This window comes from Leopardus geoffroyi, chromosome B3 (genome assembly GCF_018350155.1).
Source record: "Leopardus geoffroyi isolate Oge1 chromosome B3, O.geoffroyi_Oge1_pat1.0, whole genome shotgun sequence".
Taxonomy (NCBI): domain Eukaryota; kingdom Metazoa; phylum Chordata; class Mammalia; order Carnivora; family Felidae; genus Leopardus; species Leopardus geoffroyi.
The window spans coordinates 135,762,609-135,785,056 of record NC_059337.1 but is presented as its reverse complement, the minus strand read 5'-3'; the positions used below and the strand labels follow the sequence as shown (position 1 = coordinate 135,785,056).

General features: G+C 53.8%; 1 protein-coding gene across 2 annotated transcripts in view; it reads right to left on the bottom strand.

Moving 5' to 3' along the window:
- RIN3 (Ras and Rab interactor 3) overlaps positions 1-17,393 on the bottom strand; it is a 123,732-nt gene extending 106,339 nt beyond the window's left edge. The window contains exon 1 of one of the 2 annotated variants that reach the window (XM_045448283.1): positions 17,181-17,393. In XM_045448283.1, coding sequence (XP_045304239.1) covers positions 17,181-17,197 — 17 coding nt within the window. In that variant the 5' untranslated portion in view covers positions 17,198-17,393. Of the gene's footprint in view, positions 1-16,614; positions 17,014-17,180 lie in introns of those variants that run through there. The other variant, XM_045448282.1, reaches the window with a different exon arrangement.
- Positions 17,394-22,448: the final 5,055 nt, after the last annotated feature.

Here is a 22,448-nt window from a genome sequence, read left to right as displayed (position 1 = left end):
TATTTTTTTTTTTTTTAATTTTTTTTTTTTCAACGTTTATTTATTTTTGGGACAGAGAGACAGAGCATGAACGGGGGAGGGGCAGAGAGAGAGGGAGACACAGAATCGGAATCAGCCCAGAGCCTGACGCGGGGCTCGAACTCACGGACCGCGAGATCGTGACCTGGCTGAAGTCGGACGCTTAACCGACTGCGCCACCCAGGCGCCCCAGCCCTACGTGCATTTTTAAAAAATGTTTATTTATTCCTTTTGGGGGGTGGGGAGAGAGAGAGAGAGAGAGAGAGAGAGACAGAGAGAGAGAATCCCAAGCAGGCTCCGAGCTGTCAGTGCAGAACCCTACGTGCAGCTCAATCCCACAAACCATAAGATCATGACCTGAGCCATGATCAAGAGTTGGACACTTAACCAACTGAGCCACCCAGGCGCCCCATGTGTATTTATTTTTAAAGACACTCTACTTAATATATATTTTTGATGCATGAATATCAAATTCACAGCCGACAGCACGTCTAACTTGCCTAAATAAAGCTTCTTTAACACACACATTTTCTTGCAAGGGCATCACAGTGTTCTTGCATTTCGAAATGCGAGAACGGGCTTCAGTTCTATGGTCGGGGGACATTTTAAACGGTGAAATCACCAACAAAATGCATACAAATGCAAAAAACAAAACAAAACAAAACAAAAAACCACGGCACTAAACAGACCCCGGCAAGGACCCTTGTTTGAAGGGTAAGAACTCAAACAGGAAGGTAGAGTGCCTCACCTCAACTGGCCTCAGGTGGGAATGTGCGTGTCAGAAGATTCCAATTTTTCCACCGCTCTGAGCATGTCTGCAAACGACGTCTGAAGGACTATGATTTGGGGGTTACGAATACTTTTAGCAAGTAGGACAATGTGCAAATGGGGAATGTGTGCGTAATAAGGCAAGTGTCCCTCCGTTAGGCTGGCACCAGTCATGACCTGGACGTGAACCCTGGTCTCAGAGCAGAGCCTTGCAACAGACCTCGAGGCTGAGGTGGCATCTGAACAAGGACACAGCCCACCTCTCCCTGTGGAGCCCAAGCCGGGCACCTGCTCACCTCCAGCTGAGGCTGCTGGGGGGCCGCCTCGGTCAGTTCCCGTCAGAGGTGGAGGAGGTATCTGGGAGGAACACAGGAGGACGATATTTGTGGCAACTACAGGAGGGGCCTCTGCCAGCGCCCCCCAAACCTGGGGGCGCCCCAAAAGTCGCTCGCCTCCCTACAGACTGCCGCGAGCAGGTCGCCTGCGTGTCTTGATGAAGTTCCCACTGTGTGTGGCCGCCATGCGCCACGTGCTGTCCTGCACAGAGCCTGGCGCACAGTAGGGCTTTGTACCTCCGTGCGGTGTGATCAGAGAGGTAAGGAAGCCAGCTCAAGTTCTCACAGCAGGTCAGGACAGACCCGGGACGGCGCCCAGATGAGGGTGTCGTCCACGGCACCGGGGAGCCACAAGAGGTACCACAAACTGGCTTATTGCCAAAGGGATGAGTAGAGTAGACGAGACGGCGTGGGGCTAGGGCCCTTCAGGAGACCACTGACCGCGGTTCAGGGTTATTTTTTTTTTCATTTATTTTCCAAAATTTATTTTATTCGTTTGATTAGGCTCCACACCCAACGTGGGGCCCGAACTCACAAGCCTGAGATCGACAGTCACGTGCTCTGCTGACTGAGCCGGCCGGGCGTCCCTGGTTCTGGCTTCCTGAACACCTACTATGTGTCAGACTCTGTTCAAACTCCTCGCGCGTGTTAACTCCTATGATACGGTAAGAGCTCTGCGAATTCAGAACCATTAGTATCCCTGTGTTACAGAGGAGGAAACTGAGGCAGAGGGTAGACTGTCAACCCTGACAGTTGGCTCCAGGGTTCACGACACCCGTAACCATTGCACCGTGATGTTCCGCTCATCAGCTCCACGCGTCCAGCCACGCTGAGCTGCAAGGGCTACCCTCCCCTGGGGAGGCGGGGGCCGGGCCCCCACGCTGCCATGGCACAGACCCAGTCCGCCACCAGGCTCTGTCCACTCTACCTCCTAGATATGCTCCAGCGGGCCCACTTCTCCCCTGCCGAGACCCTTGTCCAGGCCAGCATCACTGCTCGCCTGGAGCCCTGTGGGTGCTTCCTTTTGGTCTCCCCACACACTGCTGCCCCCACCCCGCGTCCTTCTTCACACAGAAGCCCGAATGCGAGCCGGCCCTCGTGGTTCCCTACCTGAAACCTATACCCTTTGTGCAGCCGTTTGTGTGACTGTATTTGCCACTGCCCGAAACTGGAAACGACCCAAATGTGCTGCCGTGGGTGAGTGGACGCACCAGCTGTGGTGTGTCCGATACGATTAAATATTCTCAGCCGTGAAAACGAACACGATCCTGAGACACGGCCACGGCCAGATCTCCCATGCACTCAGCTAAGTGAAAGAAGCCAGGCTCACAAGGCAGCGTGCATATGGCATTCTCAAAAAGGCAGAACTCGAGGACCTACGAAATGAGTGACTGCCAGGATTGGGGTGCGGGGGGCGGGGAATTCTGCACAGGGACAGGCTATTCCTTATCTCGGTTGTGATGGCAGTTACACAACCGTCTACATTTGCCAAAGTGTGTAGAAATGAACACACAAGAAGGTGAATTTTACTCTATGTAAATTTTAGCTTGTTATGGATTGGACCGTGTCCCCCAAAAAGATACGCTGAAGTCTTAACTGCCAGCCCCTCAGAATGTGACCTTATTTGGAAGGAGGGTTGTTGCGGATGCGATGCGTTGAGATGAGGTCATACTGGAGCAGGGTGGGCCCGGATCCAGTATGACCGGTGTCCTTATAAGAAGAGAACAGACAGAGACACACACACAGGCAGCTGATGGTCACGTAACGAACAAGGCAGAGGCTGGGGTGATGCTGCTGCAAGCCGAGGGCCCCCACGGACGGCCTGGGGCCCCCAGAAGCTGGGAAGAGGAAGGGCGAGTCTGCCCAGTCTCACAGGCCCTGATGCCATCTTGATTTCGGACCCCTGGCCTCCAGAACTGTGAAAGAATAAATTTCTCTTGCTTTAACCCCCCCTAGTCTGTGTTACGTCGTTAGAGCAGCCCTGGGAAATGGATACACAGCTGAGATTTTTAAATGCGCAACAAACCTGTCTCACTCTCCGTGGCCTTTGGGGGACCGTTGTCTGGTCCCCTCTCCGGCACAGGCCATCCTCCATCCATGCAGGGTGCTAATGTCCGGCCTGCTGAGCCTGCAGCACCCCCCACACAGCCAAGCTGGCTCACCCCACATTCATGCGGGAAACTCCCAGGCGTTGCTCAGCCTGGCTCTCACCCCCAACAGAGCTGTCCCAGATGCACCCGCGTCTGAGCAAGATACCCTCAGCCAGCTGGCACCCCGGCACTCCACGTGACTATCCTGCACCCCGTAGGCACAGCACTGCACGTCGCTCCTATGTCCCCACAAGACGGAGGGTCCTTGCGGCCAGGGTGAGTCGTCAGGTCATTGCCGGACGAGCGCCGTGCTCCCGGACACTGAGGTGGCTGGGAGTCTAAGGCCTGGGGAAGAGCTTGGGGCTTCGGCAGTTACCCCGCGTCGTGCCCAGCTCAGCCCCGGCCCCACAGAGGTGGCGCCAGGAGTCGCACCAGGGGTGCCTGCTTTCCCCAGCCACAGCCTCTGTGCTTAGGGCCTCCCGCCCAGAGTCGGCCTCGACAGCTTGTCCAGGACCCCCACCCCTGGTCTACTGGTCCCCCCGCAAGATGCAGGCCTCCCAGGCCCCTTTCCTTCTCCCACATGCCCTCTGTCCTGTCAACCTCTCCTGACCTCTCTCCTCGGCATTAACCTGCCATATATTCACTCAACAAACATTTTCCAAGCCTTGTGCTGGACACTCCTCCCCAGCCCTCACACCTCTCGCTCAGCACGACTGTTCTGGGAGTTGAACACTGCCTAGCACGGTGCTCAGTTGGCGATGACACCCTGCCAAGAGGAGCCACTTTCTGCCCTCGGGAGCTTACAGTCTACTGGGCCAGAGAGTACACTGCGAGGGCGTGAGGAGCAAAGCTCTGGGGGTGTTGCGGGGTCTTCTACTGTCCGGGCTTCCAGCTCGCCTGTTTGACGCCTCTGCACATGTTAGAAAAAGACACTCCTTCCTCCCCATGAATGCAGGCAATCCCCTCACCACCCTCTCACCACTTGACATCGTGCGTGGCTTGGCAGGAGAATGAATTTTCAGCCCCCACGTGTTTCTCTCTCAGCCAGGTGCCTCTGTGCAGTGAACAACCTGCACAACTTTATGCAACAGCCCTGGAGGCCTGACAGTCTCCTAGGCTTTTTACAGAAGGTGTAAGTGGGGTGCGTGTGCTCAGTCTCCGAGGCAGGAAAGAGTTCACCTTTCCAGAGGCTGGAGGGAGAGGCAGTCGGTGAAGACTGATGTGCCAGTACCCCTCCCCCCGCCCCCATCTCCAATGCCTCACGCAAAGGAATGGCCTAGGCACCTTCACAGAGCCTTGGAAAGAGCCCGGGTCCAGCTGTTGAGACATCAGGATGATCACTTCCCCTCTCTGTGCCACAGACTCATCTGTAAGCAGGGGCTGGATTAGGGAGCCCCTGCTAATCCAGAGAAAAACTGAGCTCTGGACATCTGATGATGCTAGAAGCAGGGATGGGGGCTGCTTTGGCCTATAAAAAGAAGACAACTGTGTTTCAAACCCTTTCCAGGGACACTTGCTCAGCCTGTCCAGACAGCCCACCCCACTCAATCCCAGGCCACACATGGGACCTCTCAGACACAGGCAGCCCTGAGGGCCTCTGCATGCCCAGGGGGCAATCCTGGGCTGTGCAGGACCACTCCGAGCAGGCTCTGATAGGCTCCAAATAAGTCTGTGCTATCCTCAGAAGGGGATGTCAAGCCCTGGCCATTTCTGGACAAATCTTTCCCAAGGCCAGCCAGAGAGGTCATTCAAGACCTCCAGCGGCCCATGTTCAGCACAAACCCACCCTGGCACCCAGCAAGCGCTCAATAAAGAGGCAATGAATGAATGAATGAATGAATGAATGAAAGGGCAAATGGTGCCAGCCAGCAGGGACGCAGGCGCTGCTGAGACTGGGCCCAGCCTTTCTCGTGCTTGTGTGACAGGAGACTCGATCTCAGAAGGAGCTGCAGAGGTCAGCACAGGGGGGGGTTAACCTATGAGGGTTCTCCATCTAGAGCAGAGATGGGGAAACTGAGGCTGAGAGAAGAGACACAGTTGCTCAGCAGTATTTAGCCTTGTCAAGGCACAGAATTGGGGAGTTAGAACTCAAGCCAGAATAACTAGTCTGCAGCTTCTGGTGAAATCTAAAACTCACAGACACCCAGTATGAAGAAAATGTTTGCAATCTAGTCTTTGAAATAAGAGCCCTAGTCGACCCAAAACTGCCTTTTCTCTCTCTCCTCCTCTTCTTCCTTCCAGCCTCCACTAGGAAATGAAGACTCGCAGGCAGCCCTGCAAAGCAGCTTTATTATTTCTGACACAATCTGCTGCTGTGTGACGAGAGAGAAAAGTTTTTATGTTAGTTAGGATCAAGTTTGTCTGTGAGTATCAGAAAATCTAAAATAACAGTGACTTAATTCATATAGAGATGTATTCTTCTGTTATAGAAAAGCCCGAGGAAGTGGTCCAGAGTCGGGATGATGCTCCAACATGTCTAGGACCCTTACTATATTGTTGCTGCCCCCCATATAGCTTCCATTCTCAAATTGACTTCAAAGTCCAAGATGGATGCTTCGACTCCCACCATCACATCTGCATTCCAGCCAACAGGAAAGAGGAAAGGAGAGAAAGCCACGCCCCTTCTCTTTAAGGACATGTCCAAGCAAACTGCACTCCTCACTTATATTTCACCATCCTGAACTTAATCACATGGCCACACCTAGCAGTGTTCAGCTAAAATTTACACCCAATTAAAATTCAGGGACCAATCAACAGGCTCTACTTCACCCTTGAGTTCAAATACTCTAGGGTGGTGATCTATCTCAAAGAATTGGGCCTCAAACCCTAGCCCCGCACAAGTTTCCACCTAAGTTTTCAGGAGCTTCATTTAAAACAGAAAGGACTAGAAAGAAGTTGACCAGTGTCTGTGCCAACTGCAATCATGAATCATATGAGGCCACCAAAGATGATACATGGGTAACATACGTCCACAGCACAGCATATAAAAATGCACATAGGAAACAATGAAAACAAAGGAACACAAATTAACATATACATGCAGATCAAAACTGCATGCAAAGCCTGAAATTAACAGGCACTCAGACTGGGTGTAGCATCAAAGAGATTCAAATGTTTGATGCTTTAAATGCCACTACTTTTGTGTGACCTTTTTCAGGTATGTAATAAATTTTGGGGAGAAAACCAATAGTGTATGAATTCGTGTGCACACACACACCCTATACACATAGAGGAAAGAGCTCCCAACCCCTTGTAATGGCAACAACCTTGTAAAGCAGGGATCCTCCTTGCTCCATGTGGCAGAGAAAAAGAAGAAAGGTGTCCTAGCGGGTAAAGGTGCAGGGTTGCCCAGCTCTGAAACAGACCTGTGGTCTTCGCCACCATGGTAAAATCCAAACTCTTCCACCTGTTACCAAGGGGGTCCCAACTCCCTTTCTAGGTTCACCCCACACAGAACTCTCCCTCCCTGTCCCCAAACCAGGCTCTTGAGGGCTTCCACACGCAACTTGTCCTTTCTCACCTTCCTGCTCTGTGCTTTTCTCCTATGAGGATGTGCTTCTCTGCATACACCTGATTTCAGCTGTTAAAAGCTTACTTATCCTTCAAAACCCAGTCCAGATGCCACCTCTGCCAGAATGTCATTCCTGCTTATCGTAGCATAGGCATGTTTGTATGTTTTTATGTAGTGCCCTGTGAGTTAGTTATGTGCATATTTCTCTTATTTTCCCTAATAGATAAACTGGAAACTCCTCGATGTTCAGTAAATGGACAGATAGATAGATGAATGAATGGGTGGGTGAATGGATGGATGGGAGGATGGGAGGATAGATGGATGGGTGAATGGATGGAAGGATGGATGGATGGATGGATGGATGGATGGATGGGAGGATGGGAGGATGGATGGGTGAATGGATGGAAGGATGGATGGATGGATGGATGGATGGATGGATGGATGGATGGGAGGAAGGATGGATGGATGGATGTGAAGATGGATGGATGGATGGATGGATGGATGGATGGATGGATGGAAGGAAGGATGGAAGGGAGGATGGGTGGATGGATGGATGGATGGACGGGTGGATAGAAGGATGGATGGATGGAAGGATGGATGGAAGGGAGGATGGATGGATGGATAGAAGGATAGATGGATGGATGGATGTGAGGATGGATGGATGGAAGGAAGGAAGGAAGGAAGGAAGAAAGGAAGGATGGATAGATGGAAGGGAGGATGGATGGATGGATGGATGGATGGAAGGAAGGATGGATGGAAGGGAGGATGGATGGATGGATGGATGGACGGAAGGATGGATGGATGGATGGACGGACGGACAGATGGAAGGAAGGGTGGGTGGGTGGTTGGATGGAAGGAAGGAAGGAAGGAAGGAAGGATGCATGGAAGGAAGGAAGGATGGATGGATGGATGGATGGATGGATGGAAGCAAGGAAGGATGGATGGATGGATGGATGGATGGATGGATGGATGGAAGGAAGGAAGGATGGATGGATGGATGGATGGATGGATGGATGGTTGGATGGATGGATGGATGGATGGATGGATGAGAGGATGGGAAGATGGATGGATGGGTGGATGGATGGATGGATAGATGGATAAAGATGGATAAAGAAGATACTAGTTGAGAAAAGAATCCCTGAATGTATTTTAGATGGATGCTCTCTCAAAAGTGACAAGAACAGAAAGAAGTAAGCATAATAAATGCCATCATCAGAGGCACCTGGGTGGCTTAGTCAGTTAGGTATCCGACTTTGGCTCAGGTCATGGTCTTGCGGTTTGTGAGTTCAAGTCCCACGTTGGGCTCTGTGTTGACAGCTCAGAGCCTGCAACCTGCTTTGGATTCTGTGTCTCCCTCTCTCTCTGCCCCTCCCCCCCTTACGCTCTGTCTCTCTCTCGCTCAAGAATAAATAAACATTTTTTAAAATTTTTTAAAAAAATAAATAAATGCCATCATCAGATGCCATTGGTAGAAAGCTAAGTCCTTGCTTCGAACTGCAATATCCCTAGAGAAACTTAGAGTAGCCATCTCTGACAGTGATTGAGATTAAGGAAGCTGGAGACATGGAGGCTGGGGAGAAAGGTCCCTGGTGAATTCCTCCCTGATAGCTTGCTCCTTTAGCCAAAGATCATCAGACTGAGAATTTCAGATGCAGAGTGCTTTATTTCTTTGGTTTCCAGGGGTGGGTGAAAAAGCACACTTACTGACCCCAGGAATAATTTCCCTCTGGGGAAACCTGTGCCCAAGAAGAAGTCTTCTCTGTGACTGTCGTGGCCCCCTTTCCTCCTTCCGGGCTGTCCCTCTCCACATCCCTCTCTCCTCTTTCTATCTTCAGAAAACAGGCTTTTTCATCAGCCCTGATATCTCCTATCAAATGTGAGTCAAGGAGCTGGGGTGGTGTTGACATCTGAAGTCCCATCTCTCAACTAGGGGATAAAAAGTTCTTGGCTTTGACTAAGACCCCAGAGTCAGTGGTGAAGCGGGGGCCACCTTCATGGGGGAAGGGTCGCACAGGATGGTCCCTCTAAGGCAGATCTTACCATCAGGATCCAAAGGTCCCCAACCCTGGCCTCCCCCGCCTAGAATCCTTATGTCCCCCCACCCCAGGCTCCAGGCTTGTGGGTGGAGCCAGGTTCGGGGTAGGGCGGGGGCGGGGCAGGGGGGGAACCGTCACTCTGCCTGGTCCTAGGACAGAGCGTGCAGGGGGGGCCTGGCCCTGAGGCTGGTGCCATGAGCCCATAGGATGTGGCCTGAGTGTGCACTGTACCACAGTGCACACGACACAACAGGCCTTGACCACAACCGCTCTCTAGCCCATTTCTCTTAAAAAGGAACTAACATTTTTCAGAGCAGGCTGGTTCGTTCTCTCAAACGAGTACAAATTGGAGTGGGAACTCTCCCAGGAACTCCCAGAAATTACTGGCGAGATGGGGGCAAGGCACTCTGATGACCCCCCAGAGTTGTTTCTGACCCCCAGAAGTTTTGACCCCCAGTATGGTTTTAGCCACTGGGGCGGCCTCCTCAAGCTCCACCCCCCTGGGCAGAAGAGCTGCCTGGGGCAGCAGAGGACTTACTGGCAGGTGGAGAGAGCCTGAGGTGGCGGCCATGATGGTGGCTTCCAGATGCTTCTATCAAAGGCCAAGGCTGACAGCCACATAGGTATGGAGTCCGTAAGGCCCTCCCCACCGCCCTGTGGACACCGAGTCAGAGGGAAGGATTCCTCTGTACCCACCCATCACTTTTCTCTCTTTCCAAGCCACGCGGGCAGGAGGGAAGGTTCTGGGTTCACTGGCTAGCTCTGTGGGGGGTGGGCAGGGGAGGCACAAGGTGCCATCTGCGGCCTGCAGGCACAGGGACAGCTGTCTACTTCAGGACGATACCGGGTGTGCTGTGGGGAGGCCCTGGGGTTACCCGGCAGAGAGCCCCCTCCCTCGGATGTCATCCCTCTCAAGCCCTGACGGGACAGCCTTCCCACCAGAAACTCCGCGACGTGAGGCTGCCTGTGATCTCCTCGGTGTCTCCTCAGCAACCACCCAAAATGGCCAGTGTGGGAATCCAGTCACACTCAGAGACGCCACTCCAATGCCACCCAGTCGGCACATTCTAGCAGGACACACGAGGCCTATCCCCAGAGTGGGCTTCCACAACCCATGTACTTTTTCTTTAAAAATGGTTTTTCAAAAATAAACCCACAGCAGTGAGAAAACATTTCCTTCCAGGTACTCGGTCAGGGTGACGACCCAGAAGTCTCCCTTCTGAGTCTTTGTGTCTTATGAAAGTGTACCCGTATATTCTAGACTGTTCCACAGGCTGCCCTTCCAGCCATCAGAAGGAAGAAAGGCTAGGTCATCTCCAGCTGGCACATCAATCCCCTGAGCTCTGATATTACTCCAGGACACCAGCTTCTGCTGCCCGTTGGCCAGTATTCGGGGAATCACTGAATGTCAGACCAAGGGGGAACCTAGAGATCACTGAGTTCGTTGAAAAATGAGGCCCAGCGACAGACACTTGCTTCCTAGTATTCTCCCAAATCACCACAGGGACGGGACTCTGGAGACATCCTACATCCTCAGCAAGCCCCTAGCATCTTCCAGATGAGCAAAGGATGATACAATTAGGGGGACTCCGACCCCCAGGTGTAGCTGGCTCTGGCATGGGCATGAAGGGGGTGCAGGACGGACGAATCCTCCTGAAGCAACTACAGCGGCGTTTCTCAGACTTTCCTTCAGCATTTTTTATTTTGCAAAAAAAGACACCAAAAACTAACAACCACCATCAATTTACCCAATCGTTTCATAGAAAAAAGGAGGCTTAACATGGCAAACAAAACAAAACTCCCATCTCAGAATAAAAGACAGTTCTGCCCTGGGGGCGCCTGGGTGGCTCAGTCGGTTGAGCGACTTCAGCTCAGACCATGATCTCGCGGTTCTTGAGTTCGAGCCCTGCCTCGGGCTGTGTGCTGACAGCTGGGAGCCTGGAGCCTGCTTCGGATGCTGTGTCTCCCTCTCTCTCTGCCCCTCCCCTGCTCCCACTCTGTCTCTTGCTCTCTCAAAAATAAACAGTTAAAAAAAAAAAAAAAAGACAGTTCTGCCCAGGAAAAGAGGTTGGCAGCCTTGGCTGATACACATCACACACACACACACACACACACACACACACACACACACACACACACACACACCCTTATCTTCCCAGTTTTTCAGTGGACCACAGACCTGCCCTCGGGACCCAATGACCCAGGCTGGGCTCACCCAGAACCTGTTCAGCCAGCTAACTCTGCTCTCTCGGCTGAGGACGAAGTATCTACTGGTAATCCAGAGCTGGCCTCACCGTCTCCCACCCTCTCTCTCTCGGAGAAGTGAGGGAGCACAGCTAGAATTAGGGGACCCCGCCGAGGAGGATAAAACGAAGTGACTGGTGCCTATACAGGGTCCCTACCCAATTTCCTGGGTGGCCAGCCGCCTTGTTGTCCCACAAGGGAAGGCTGCGAGGCAATTTTTAGAATCCTGTTCAGTATGTCATTGTTCTCAAGCGTTTATTGAGTGCCAGCTGTGTGCAGGACAAAAAGATAGGGATGTAAAGATCTGATCCCTTTTATTTGGAAGTTCATAATCTAAACAGGAAGACATGCTATTAATGGGGTTTTGGTTTCTTGCTAGGTAAATAAGTAGCTCGTGCAGAAAGTTTTTTGAGGATTCACAAAGAGCTGGTGTGGATGGAAGGCTTCACGGAGGAGGTGACGGCATTCCAGTTGGAAGGAACTTTGTGGGCAAAGGCAGGGGAGGCTATGGCAGCTGTGCGTGCCAAGGGGAAGAGAAAAAGTAAGGCTGTACATTGGCTTCATGAAGGACTGGAATGGGGTATGGAAGACAGGGAGTCCTTAAGGGGTTTTTAAATAGGAGATCATAGGTTTTTAAATAGAGATCATAGGAGATCTCTCATAGGAGACCAGGGGTTATGGGAGTCATGCTGTTTTCTCCACCCCTCCTGGGGGACCTCGATGTGGCTGGCTGGCTGTCTTCTGTCTCTAGCAGCAAGAACCATTTCACCAGAAGGGCTTATTTTGGGGCGGGTGGGGGAGCGGGTGGTGGTAGGATGAGATCAAGGGGAGATCTACAGTTTAGAAAAGTCATTAACATCGTGATTTTCGTCTTTAGTTCCAGTGTTGAAGAAAACATCCATGTTTTGGCCACCCCTGGGGCATGGGATAAACGGCAGGTTCAGGGTAACAGTTACGTAGCCAAAACTTCTAGAGCTGGCTGCCAGAGCAGCACTCACTGTCTCCAAGCCAACTTGCCAAGAACAAGATGACTCCTGGGCCCTCACTCCCTTCTGAAGGTGACTCCCGGAGAGGGGGGGAGGGTGGGCAGAGAGCCACAGGGGCAAACAGGAAGTCTGGGACTTTTCTGAGGCACTTCCCCCCGGTTGGGGCTCTTTCTGGGCACCCAGACGCTGAGCATGGGCCCTCTTCCTACGCCAGGCCTTTCTGTTAGTGTCTCCCAACCAAGATGTGCCTCTCTCGTTCTGATAAGGGAGGGGTAGACCCTCCACTTTCCCCCTTTCAAGTTTGCTCAGACACTTCTCCCCTCCAAACCTGCCCTCCCTCCTCATTGCTCACTACCCAGTTCTGCTCATTTGTCATGGCCTGCATAAGCATGAACTGGCGACAACCCTCACTCAAGGGACAGATGGACTCTGGGATGTGATGTAAGGGACCGAGTGTGTAGTTGCCAATCAGCATTCCTTCCTCCCCTCTGCTCTGGCCCCTTCCTGAGAGGCACCGCAGGCCAGCTCAGATTCCTGTCTATAAAGTGGAGCTCCAGGAAGGCCTGAGAGGGCAGTGAGGGGCCTGGGTGGGTCCCCCCCCCCCCACCTTCAACCATCATACCTATCTTTGGTTGGGTTCCCTCTTTTATTTCCCGATCCCCTGGATTAAAATGCAGGTGCCTTTATAGGATGTGTAGTTTTTAATGCTTTCAGTCTCAGTAAAGATCACTAAACAGGGACCCAGGCCCAGGATAGGTCCTATCAAGTGGTAGGGGAGATTGGGAAGAGGTCCTCAGGGACAAATGTGCTGAGACTCCCCGGTCCCAAGCAGACCCTGAGCCTCCACCCCCTAGTGCTTCCCAGGGGAGGCACGGGGGCTTCTTAGGGTTCAGAAGTGCAGGCCTGAGCTGGTTAGGTAACCCTTTGCTGCCTGTGGGCCACAGCCTCTCTTCTGGTCTGGAAGGGGGTGGGTCTCCCAGCTGAGTGCCAGCCAGGACCACCCAGAGGCATTAGCCCCTGCAAGCAAGGAGGCCCAGGTCGGCGGGCAGAGCTGGAGTTGGTATCTGGGACCCTGAATTCATCACTGCTCTGGGTGGGCCCCACCCCAGAGGAGTCCCGTCTTAGAGCTGGGAGTGAAAGAGGGACTTCTCTCAAGGAGTTCAGCGGGATCCCCGCATTATGTTAGGCACAAGGCAGAAAGCCAGGGGTCTCCCAAACCCTGGGGCTTTGCCCAGGCAGCCCCTTCAAGGCCCAAGGCTCAGGAGACCCAATTTCTAGGCCCAGCCCCACCTCCAGCTCCTAAGACCTTGGGTAAATCACTTCCTCTTTCTGGGTCTCCTTTCTCTTGTCGTTAAATTAGGGGATTGGAGGGGCGCCTGGGTGGCTCAGTCGGTTGGGCGTTCGACTTCAGCCAGGTCACGATCTCGCGGTGCGTGAGTTCGAGCCCCGCGTCAGGCTCTGGGCTGATGGCTCAGAGCCTGGAGCCTGCTTCCGATTCTGTGTCTCCCTCTCTCTCTGCCCCTCCCCCGTTCATGCTCTGTCTCTCTCTGTCTCAAAAATAAGTAAACGTTAAAAAAAATAAAATAAAATAAAAAATTAGGGGATTGGATTAGATCCAAGAGTGGAATCCTTTTTCAAATAAAATCTTAAGCAGACTCTCAATTCATCAAACATAAAAGTGTGGGCTTTGAGTATACGCGTCCTCAGTGACCCCTGCACACAGGTTGGCGTCCGGCCCCTCCACAGGTCACAGCTTCACCGGGGTCATCTTTGCGCCTCCCCACTCCCTCCTCACCTCCAGTTCATCCCTTCAGAGGCCAGCGCCTCTCCCTCTCCTGTCTCCCTGGTCACTACCCGCCCTCCTGCCCACTGAAGAACTTCCTTCCCAGCAGATTTCTCTGCTTCTGCTTTCTCTGCTACAGTCTGTCTGCGATATAGCCCCAATCCGAATCAGATCACCTCTGTGTGCGAACCCCATCTGCAGCCCCCAGCATCCCCCAAGCCTTCACCCCACCAGACCACCTTCTGTCATCGTCTCCCACATCAGCTGCAAGTGGGAAGGGGCTTGGTTTAATGCTGGGCGCCCGCCCCCACCTAATGTAAACACTATTTGTTGAACCGAAGGAGAAAAAGTGTCTACACCTAGGATACTGGGCAGTCTGCCTTTTCTTTCTCCCCAGCCGACATCTGCACCAAGGAGGAGACAGACCTTGCTTGCCAAGGTCCTCACACTCCTATTCCAGGGGGCTCTCTGAGCTCTGGGGGGTCAGAGTAGGAGACATTCTTCCCAGCTGTCTGAACATCACAGCGAGAAGGAGAGGACTTTTGGAAGCCCAGTGGAAAGAGGAGTCCTCCTCTGAGGACTCAGAACCCAGCCCCAAGTGGTCGGTGGGGTCTGGGGGTGGCATGGGGGTGAGGAATCACAGATGATTGCTCCTCCTCATCTTTGGACTGTAACACAGGTGGACATGCGGCCCGGGGAACAGGCGGTGCCTGGGGTGCACCCGAAAACTGCCTTGTAGTACTTGAGAGTCAAGGTCTGGGCTCCCCAGGGCAGAACAGGGTCTGATACGGCAAGAAGTTAGAGGGAGGCACCTGCAACTCAAGTTCAGTCTTAGGACTGCCACAGTGGTGGCAAGTTCTCCGTCCCTGGAGGTATGCAAGTACCTACCAGGTATGATTTTCGGTGAGATACTATTTAGGAACCCTTCCAGCACAAAAGGTCCTCTTAAATAAAGTGATGTTTTTAGCAGCAAACCAATATTCCTTAGAATGTGCCAGGCACATCTAAGCAGGCCTGAGCTGGTGTGTTAACCCACGGCTGCCTGTAGGCAGCTGCTTGAATATTAACTCATCCAAACCTCATAACAATCCTGTGAAGTTGGTGTTATTATTACCCCCAATTTACAGAGGAGGCCAGACCAGGTCTCTTGTCCAAGGTTAAGTATCTGGTACTATTATTAACAAGTGGGAATAATAATAATTATTATTATTATTAAGAGTTTACCCTATAGGCCAATGTGCAAAACTCTTTATGCATTATCTCATTTAACCCTCAAAACAACCCTGTGAGGATAGTTACTGCTACTTATCTTCATTTTATAGATAGGTAAACCCAGGCACAGAGAGGTTAAGTAACTGGTCCAGTAATGAACAAAGAAAAGCAAGAGGAAGTAGGTGGGGGGGGGGGGTCACTCCTGGGGAGGGGTAGGGAAAGGGAAGCTGGACAGGTCAGGACCCTGGCCCCTCACCACCCCTTCTTCCATGGGAAACTCCTCCTAGCTCCACCCTGCAATATTGGGTGTGGCAGAGACTTGCCCCTGAGGGGCCCCCTCCCCAACATAATTTCCCATTCTTCCCACCGGATGGCATTTGTCTTTCCAGAGGTTACTTCCAAGAGAAAGCATACAGGCAGAACTTCTGGGGAAGGGCGGCGATGGGGCAAAAGGGAGGAGGAAGGCATTCAGATCCAGAAGAGTTTAAGCCCCCAGCCCGCCAGAGAGGGAACCAGTCACCTCCAGCTGTCCCCCAGTCCAGAACTGCACAAGATCGGCCCATCCCTCTTGTTTTACAAAGCAGAGAACTGAGGCCCTGGGAGCTGGAGCTAGGGGTCATGGAGCTCCTGGGGTCATGGAGCTAGGCCAGGCAGCAGCTGGGTGTCCATCACAGAAACAGGCCTGGGAGTTTTAAACCAAAAAGCCAGGAATGGCAGCCTCGGGGCAGGGGTGGGCGCCCGTCAACCTTGACACCCCGAAAGGTTCTAAGAGGCTTTCCCAAGAATCCACCACTGGAACTGATGCCTCTTCAACCCCCTGAAGCTTCTCGAGACGCCCGCTGGGCTGGGCGGCGGGGAGGGAACCTTCTACCCGGAGCGCAGCCCTGAGCAACGTCCAAAAGCAACTTCGGTGGGGGTGGGGGACATAAGACGAGGCACACGAGACCCCTCCCGAAAGTCAGTTCCCAAACAAGTTCGGCTTCACGCATGCCCAGCTGTGCCTTCTCCCCGGGACCCCCCAGACCCCAGCGCAACCCGTGCGCCCCGGACCTTCCCCAGGGCTTGATAAAGGCAGGTCCGAAGGTCACCGTCCCCGGACCCGCCTGAGGGACGGGGGAAGGGGATCTCGGTGGGTCCGCGGTCTAGGCGGACTCGTCAGCTGTCGGGGCCGCTGGCGCCCGAACTTACGGAGACCCCGGCCCCCACCCCACGCCCGCCAGGGCGTCAGCGTCCCAGGACGCGCGCGGGGACGCAGGCGGAGCGGCGGGTGCAAGAGGCTGGCGCGACTCGGACCTCGCGTGATTGCTTCTGAAGTTCAGGCGAGACAGGAGCCGGGGGAGGGGGCCGCATCCACGCAGCCCCTCCGCCCCGACTCTGACAGGTAGAGACGCTTTTCTCGCACCCGGCCGCTTAGCTGGTTTTCCAGCGAGCGGTGACGTCTGAGCTTCGAACTTTGGCCAAGTCCCCGGGTCCTGCAGCCACCAGCGCGGCCCCCTTCCGCGCAGAAGCGGAGTCCGGCCCCGGCCGTGGCCGCGGGGCTCGGACTCACCCGACGCCCCGAGGCCGGACGGCCGGGGCTCCCTCGCGAGCTCCGAGCACTCCCGGGGGGGGGGGGCGGAGGCAAGACTTACCCCGCGGGGTCCCCGCTCTCGGGCGCCCCGGCCCGTCGGATCATGCCGCCGGCAGCTCCGGGACCGCGGACGGAGGGGCTCAGGCGCCGGGCGGCGCGGACCGCCGTGCCCCGGGCGCCCGCATGGCCCTGGCGCTGGCCCTCGGGAAGGGCCCGGCCGGGCGCCGCCGCCAGCCCCGCGCCGAGTGGGAAGCCGCCGCCGCCGCCGCCGCCGCCGCCGCCGCCGCCGCCGCCGCCGCGCTCTGGGGCGCTCGCTGGCTTCCACTTCCTGTATCCGAGCGCGCGGGGCTTTCAGGAAGAGGCTGGCCTTGGTGGTCAAGGGGTTTTTGTCAAAAGCCTCTCGCCGGCGGCGGGCGGCCCGGAGCCCCCCTGGGGCACGCGGAAGCCCGGCGGCCGCGCCCCTCCCCCCTCCCCCCTCACCGCCCCCCCCCTCCCCCGGGGCCGGCCTGGCGGCGGGCGGCGGGGGGACCGCGGCTCCGGGCGCCGACGTCCAGCCGCCGGGAGCTGCCTCCGCGGGCAGGGGCTGCGGCCCGGGCGGCTCCCGAGAGCGCCGCGAGGGAAACTTACAGCAAAGTCTCCCACATGGCGAAGAGTCGCGTGGGAAGAAGGAAGGCGCTCCCGGCTCCTGCGGACCGGCAGGTGGGGAACTCGGGCCGGGCTCGCCAGACAGGGAGGCGCAGCCTTGCCTCCCGCCCCAAGGAGCCCGAGACTCGCCCAGGGGCAGCCCCGGACCAGAGGCAGGTGGCTTCTTGGATGCCTCGGCTAACGGTGAGCTCACTACTTCACAAGGTGGTCTGTTCATCTACGGGCACGTGATTCACTTATCCTGGGTACCACCCCTAGGTGGGATCGGAGTGGGAAAGCCAGTGAGCTCACACAAATACCACAGCCACAGCAACTCCCGTGGGACCAGGAGGCCTCTCTTCTCTAAGCGCCGGCAGCACTCAACACTGCCTCCTGAGCCCAAACTGCCCTCAGAGCATTTCACGTGACTGGGCACGACTGGACCTTGCAAGGCCACCTCAGTCTAACGCAGGGTTTCTCGCCTTGGCACTACTGACATTTGGGACCAGGTAATTCTTTGTCGTGGGGGCGGCCCTGCATATCGTAGGATGTCTGGCAAGCATCTCTGACCTCTATGCACTAGATACCTGGAGCATCGCCCATCCCCTGTAACACCCCCAAACGTCTCCAGCCTTTGCCAGATAGATGTCCCCCGTTGAGACCCATTGGTCTAATGCCTTCATTTTATAGATAAGGAAAACTGAGACATAAAGAGAGGAGGAGACTCACCCGAGGCCACCCAGCAAGTTGGGCGCAGGCAGGACTGAGACCCGGGGCTCTGGTACAAGCATCACGAGGCGTCTTTGCCCTCCATGCCTCTGCCCTGCCACTCCCCTCACACCCTCCTCTCCGCCTTTCATGACATTTCCACCATATCAGCCTGGCAGAAACTAGAGAGGAAAGAATCCCCATCCCTAAATAGAAGTGCATGCAGCCTCCTGGTGGGGACGTAATGTGGTGCAGCCACTTGGGAAAATGGTCTGACAGTTCCTCCAAAGGCGAGACCTGGAGTCACCACATGACCCTGCAGTGCCACCCCCCACGTGGGTATCCAGAGAAATGAACACACGTGTTCGCACAGATGCTTGTACATGAATGTTCATCGCAGTATTGGCCATATCAGTGAAAAAGTGGAAACAGTCCAAACGTCTATCAACTGATGAGTGGATAAACAAAATGTGGTACGTCCATACGACGGCATAATGTGAGGCCATAACAAGGAATGGCCTACTGATACAAGCTTCCACATGCATGAACTTGGCAAAGAGCTCAACGGAAGAAAGCCAGTTACAGAGGGTCACATACTGTAGGATCCCATTTACATAAAATGTCCGGAATGGGCAAATCCATATAGAAAGAGAGTAAATTGGTGGTTGCTAGAGGCTGGGGGGAAGGGAGCCTGGGGAATGACCTGCTCGTGGCTCCGGGATTTTTTTTTAGGGGGGCGGATGGTGAAGAAAATGGTCTGATATTGACTGTGAGGATGTCGCACAACTTTGTGGTCAAACTAAAAACCTTTGAACTACACTTCACATGGGTGAATTGTATGGTACGTGAATTCTATCTCAATTAAACTGTTATTTTGTTGTAAAACTGCGGTGTCCAAGAGGCTACGCTGACTCCTCCAGACATATCACTTCCTCCTCTGTCTGCATCCCTCCAGGCTCCCTCATTAGATCATAGCCAAGCTCCCACTCACCTTTCCTCTCCTCTGGAGGCTCAACCGTCTGCTCCCTGGACCAGAATCTTTTCTACATCTCCCTGGATAGGACTGTAGCTCCTGTTTGAACGCAGGAGCTTTGAGGATAGACTTGTGTTCATGTCCAACCCCAGGACCTTCCAGCAGGGGTAGCCCCAGGAACATCACTTCCTGGTGCCTCAACTTGCTGGGCTGTAATAGTGATGAGTGTAAGTGGGCACCTGCCCCAGGTGGCATTATTAGTCTCTTGTTGTTGCTGGAACAAGCCTGTTGGCCTCCCTGGCCCCCAGGGAAGAGGTCCATCCGACTGTCATATCTACAACGATCCCTCAGGCCCTACCATGCTGATGCTGACCGTGACTAACCCCCCACATTCCCCCACCCCAGCCCCAAATAAAGGTTTCCTTCAGCTTCCTAGGCTGCCGCTGAGAAACAGGACAAGCCCCTCGAAGCCTGGGTTCCATGGGACCAGCCCCAAGGTTCTCACCACATCCCGACAGAATCCTCCACGAGGCCTGTTGCTCACCCGCTCCGTGAAGACCGAATTCCTCAGGTAGACACCAGATGAGGTCCACCCTGCCCCTGTTGCTGGTAACTGACCGAAAAGGAAGTTGCCGAGATTCCAGAAATCCAAGCAGCTTCTCTTAGTGGTGGCCTCTGACAAGTTGGCCCTGAGTGTCCTTCCTGGGTCCCTGTTTGACTCACTCAAGCCCTCACACACCCCACTCCTCTCCCCGGACAGATCTCAGGACGCCTGCCGGGGGAGTGAGCATCTGCTGCTGTTTGGACCCGCAGGTTCCTTCCCCCTGCCCCTAGCCTCTGTTTCTTTGTTAATACTGGTACCGGGGTACCTGGTTTCCCTTTAAGGAGCTACTCCTCCCGGCTGGGTTCAGGTGGAGATGACAACTACCCCCAACTGACTGGGAACACATATTCTAGTCTAGCCAATCAGAGCCCTACACTTAACTGGGCACAGTGATTGGCTGGTTCACAGATCAACACGTGACCCAATTGGGCCAATAAGGTCCTTCCCTGGGACTTTTCGTTGGCACTGTTCAGGAAAGCCAGCAGTCTTCCCCCCACCTCAAGCTGGCTAAGCTGGGAAAGTATGAACTTGGGGTAGCACAATAGCTCTTTGAGCCACCATGTGGTAAAATGTACTCAGAAAGAAAGCCAAGATGGAAAAAAGCAGTGCAAGGAGAGATGGGGCCCTAGTGTCACCTGTGAGGTCTAGATTCTGATGTGTCTACAGCCAGCTGCACCATTCGACATCTCCGTTACAAGAATGAATACAGTCCTTTTTCTTTTCTTTTCCTGTTTTAGAAACTCAAATACAATTGGAGTCAGGCTTCTGTTAGTCACCAGGGAGTCCAGGCTCTCCATGATTGCAGCCCCTTCTCTGTCTTCACTTCTTGCTGGGCCTAGAGGATGTCCAGTTGTGGCGGGGCTATGGGAATAAACAGATAAACACTTCAACTTATTACCCCAAAATATAAGAGGCTGGTTTGCATCTCTGGGGTCCTCATGGGGCAGCTCTCACCTCCACCAGCTCCTCAGCCTCCTCCTCCCTCCACACAGCTGAGGGCAAACAGACTCAGTCCTGAGGAGCATCCTGGGATTTTTCAGGGAAAGGTCACCCCCAGGAGGTCAACTTTAAGCCTTGCTGGAGTTTCTGGGGACGATTAGCCAAGAAAAAAAGTCTTACGGCACAGTCTTGCTTTTTAAAACTTTCCCAAACCTTTCTCTGAGTTGGATAAGAGACAATAAGGAAATAGAGCGTGTTCTTTCCCCAGATATTTTCCTTCTATCTAGAGTAGTCAATGAGAGCAGGGGATGGAATCGGGCTGCCAGGGTTCAAATCCCAGCTTTGTCACATAGTGGCTGTGTAACCTCAGGCAAATGACTTTGCGTCTCTGTGCTTCAGCTTCCTCATCTGTGAGATGGGATAATAACAGTGCCTACCTCACAGGGTTGCTGCGAGTGTTGCATGAGCTCATGTAGGTAAGGGGCTTAGAACAGAGCCTGGCATATAGTAAGTACTCAGTAAGTATCAGCTATTATTTGTACCATGACTAAGGTCTTTAATGTATCAGATCTCACAGCAAACAAATGGCACATCTGATTAGGATAATTTGAAGAGGGTTTTGGTTTTATTTTTATTTTTGAGAGAGAGAGAGAGAGAGAGAGAGAGAGAGAGAGAGAGCCGGGGAGGGACAGAGAGAGAGGGGGACAGTATCCGAAGCAGTCTCTGCACTGACAGCAGAGAACCCGACGTGGGGCTTGAACTCACGAAGCGTGAGATCATGACCTGAGCCAAAGTCAGATGCTTAACCCACTGAGCCACCCAGGCGCCCCTTGAGGAGGGTTTAATAAATTTGTAGGTGGGGAAATGCAAGAGAGAGTGCTGTCAACCTCAGATCTGTTACCTTCCTCAGCCCAAAGATGGGGAGAAGGGGTAGTTTCCAGACCCAGAAGCAGAGAGTCCTGTCCTCCCCTTGCCAGGGGAGTGGAGCAGGGTCCCTCAGTCTAGGAACACAGCCAGCTCACAGTGAACCTGAGGGAGGCAGCCAGGAAAAGAAATGCTCTGAGTCTTTTCCCTCCCTCCAATCTCCTGCAGCGAGGGTGCCCCCAAGTTACCCAAGCCTGCTGGAAGCCAGAGGGCTTGGGAGCCCCTCGGTCAGTCCCTGTGGGTGAGGAGTCCCTATGGATCAGCCTGCTGGAGTGCGGAGAAGGGCTGGGGGCAGGGGTGGGGGCGGGAGGGCAAAGCTGGGGAATCAGACACACTGGCTCAAATCCCCCTCAGTCTCTGGCCGGGAAGCCTGGCAAATCAGTCAAGGCAGCAGACATGTGAGTGAGGCCATTTGGATTCTCCAGACCAGCCCATCTGCTAGCTAAATCCATGCAGTGACCTCTGTCACTGTTCCGTGGAATAGGAAGATCACTAGGCCAGACCTGCCTGAACTCCCGGCTGGTAAATTGGTGACATATAATAAAATGGTTGCTATTTGGAATATTTTATTTTGCAAAAATAGATACAGAAAACAGCTCTTTCTGTGGCTTTTTCCATTGTTGGGCCCCCAGTAAGCCCCCTCGTCTTTATTCCCTGTTATTTTAGAGAAATCTTAAAAGACGTGGCGGGCGGTGGGGCACCTGGGAGGCTCAGTTGGTTAAGCCTCTGCCTCTTGATTTCGGCTCAGGTCATGATCTCACGGTTGGTGAGATTGAGCCCCACATCGGGTTCTGTGCTGCCAGCGTGGAGCCTGCTTGGGATTCTCTTTCTCCCTTGCCCTCTGCCCTCCCTCTGCCCCTGCAAAATAAATAAACTTTAAAAAAATTAAAAAATAAAAGTGGGAGGAAAACCACTTTATTATTGCAAAATCAATCTGTATCCTCAGGGGTCAGCCAGGAAAAAAATGTCTGCACCGGCTGCATAGGGGCTGAGGTGGCCTGGGAGCTAGACTCTGGGGAAAGCAACAGCGTCTTCTCAGTTCTTGTGACGTCTGCTCAGCAGGAATGAGGGCTGGGCATACAAGGCCTTACAACTAAAAAAAACAAATCCTGGAAATCTGGAA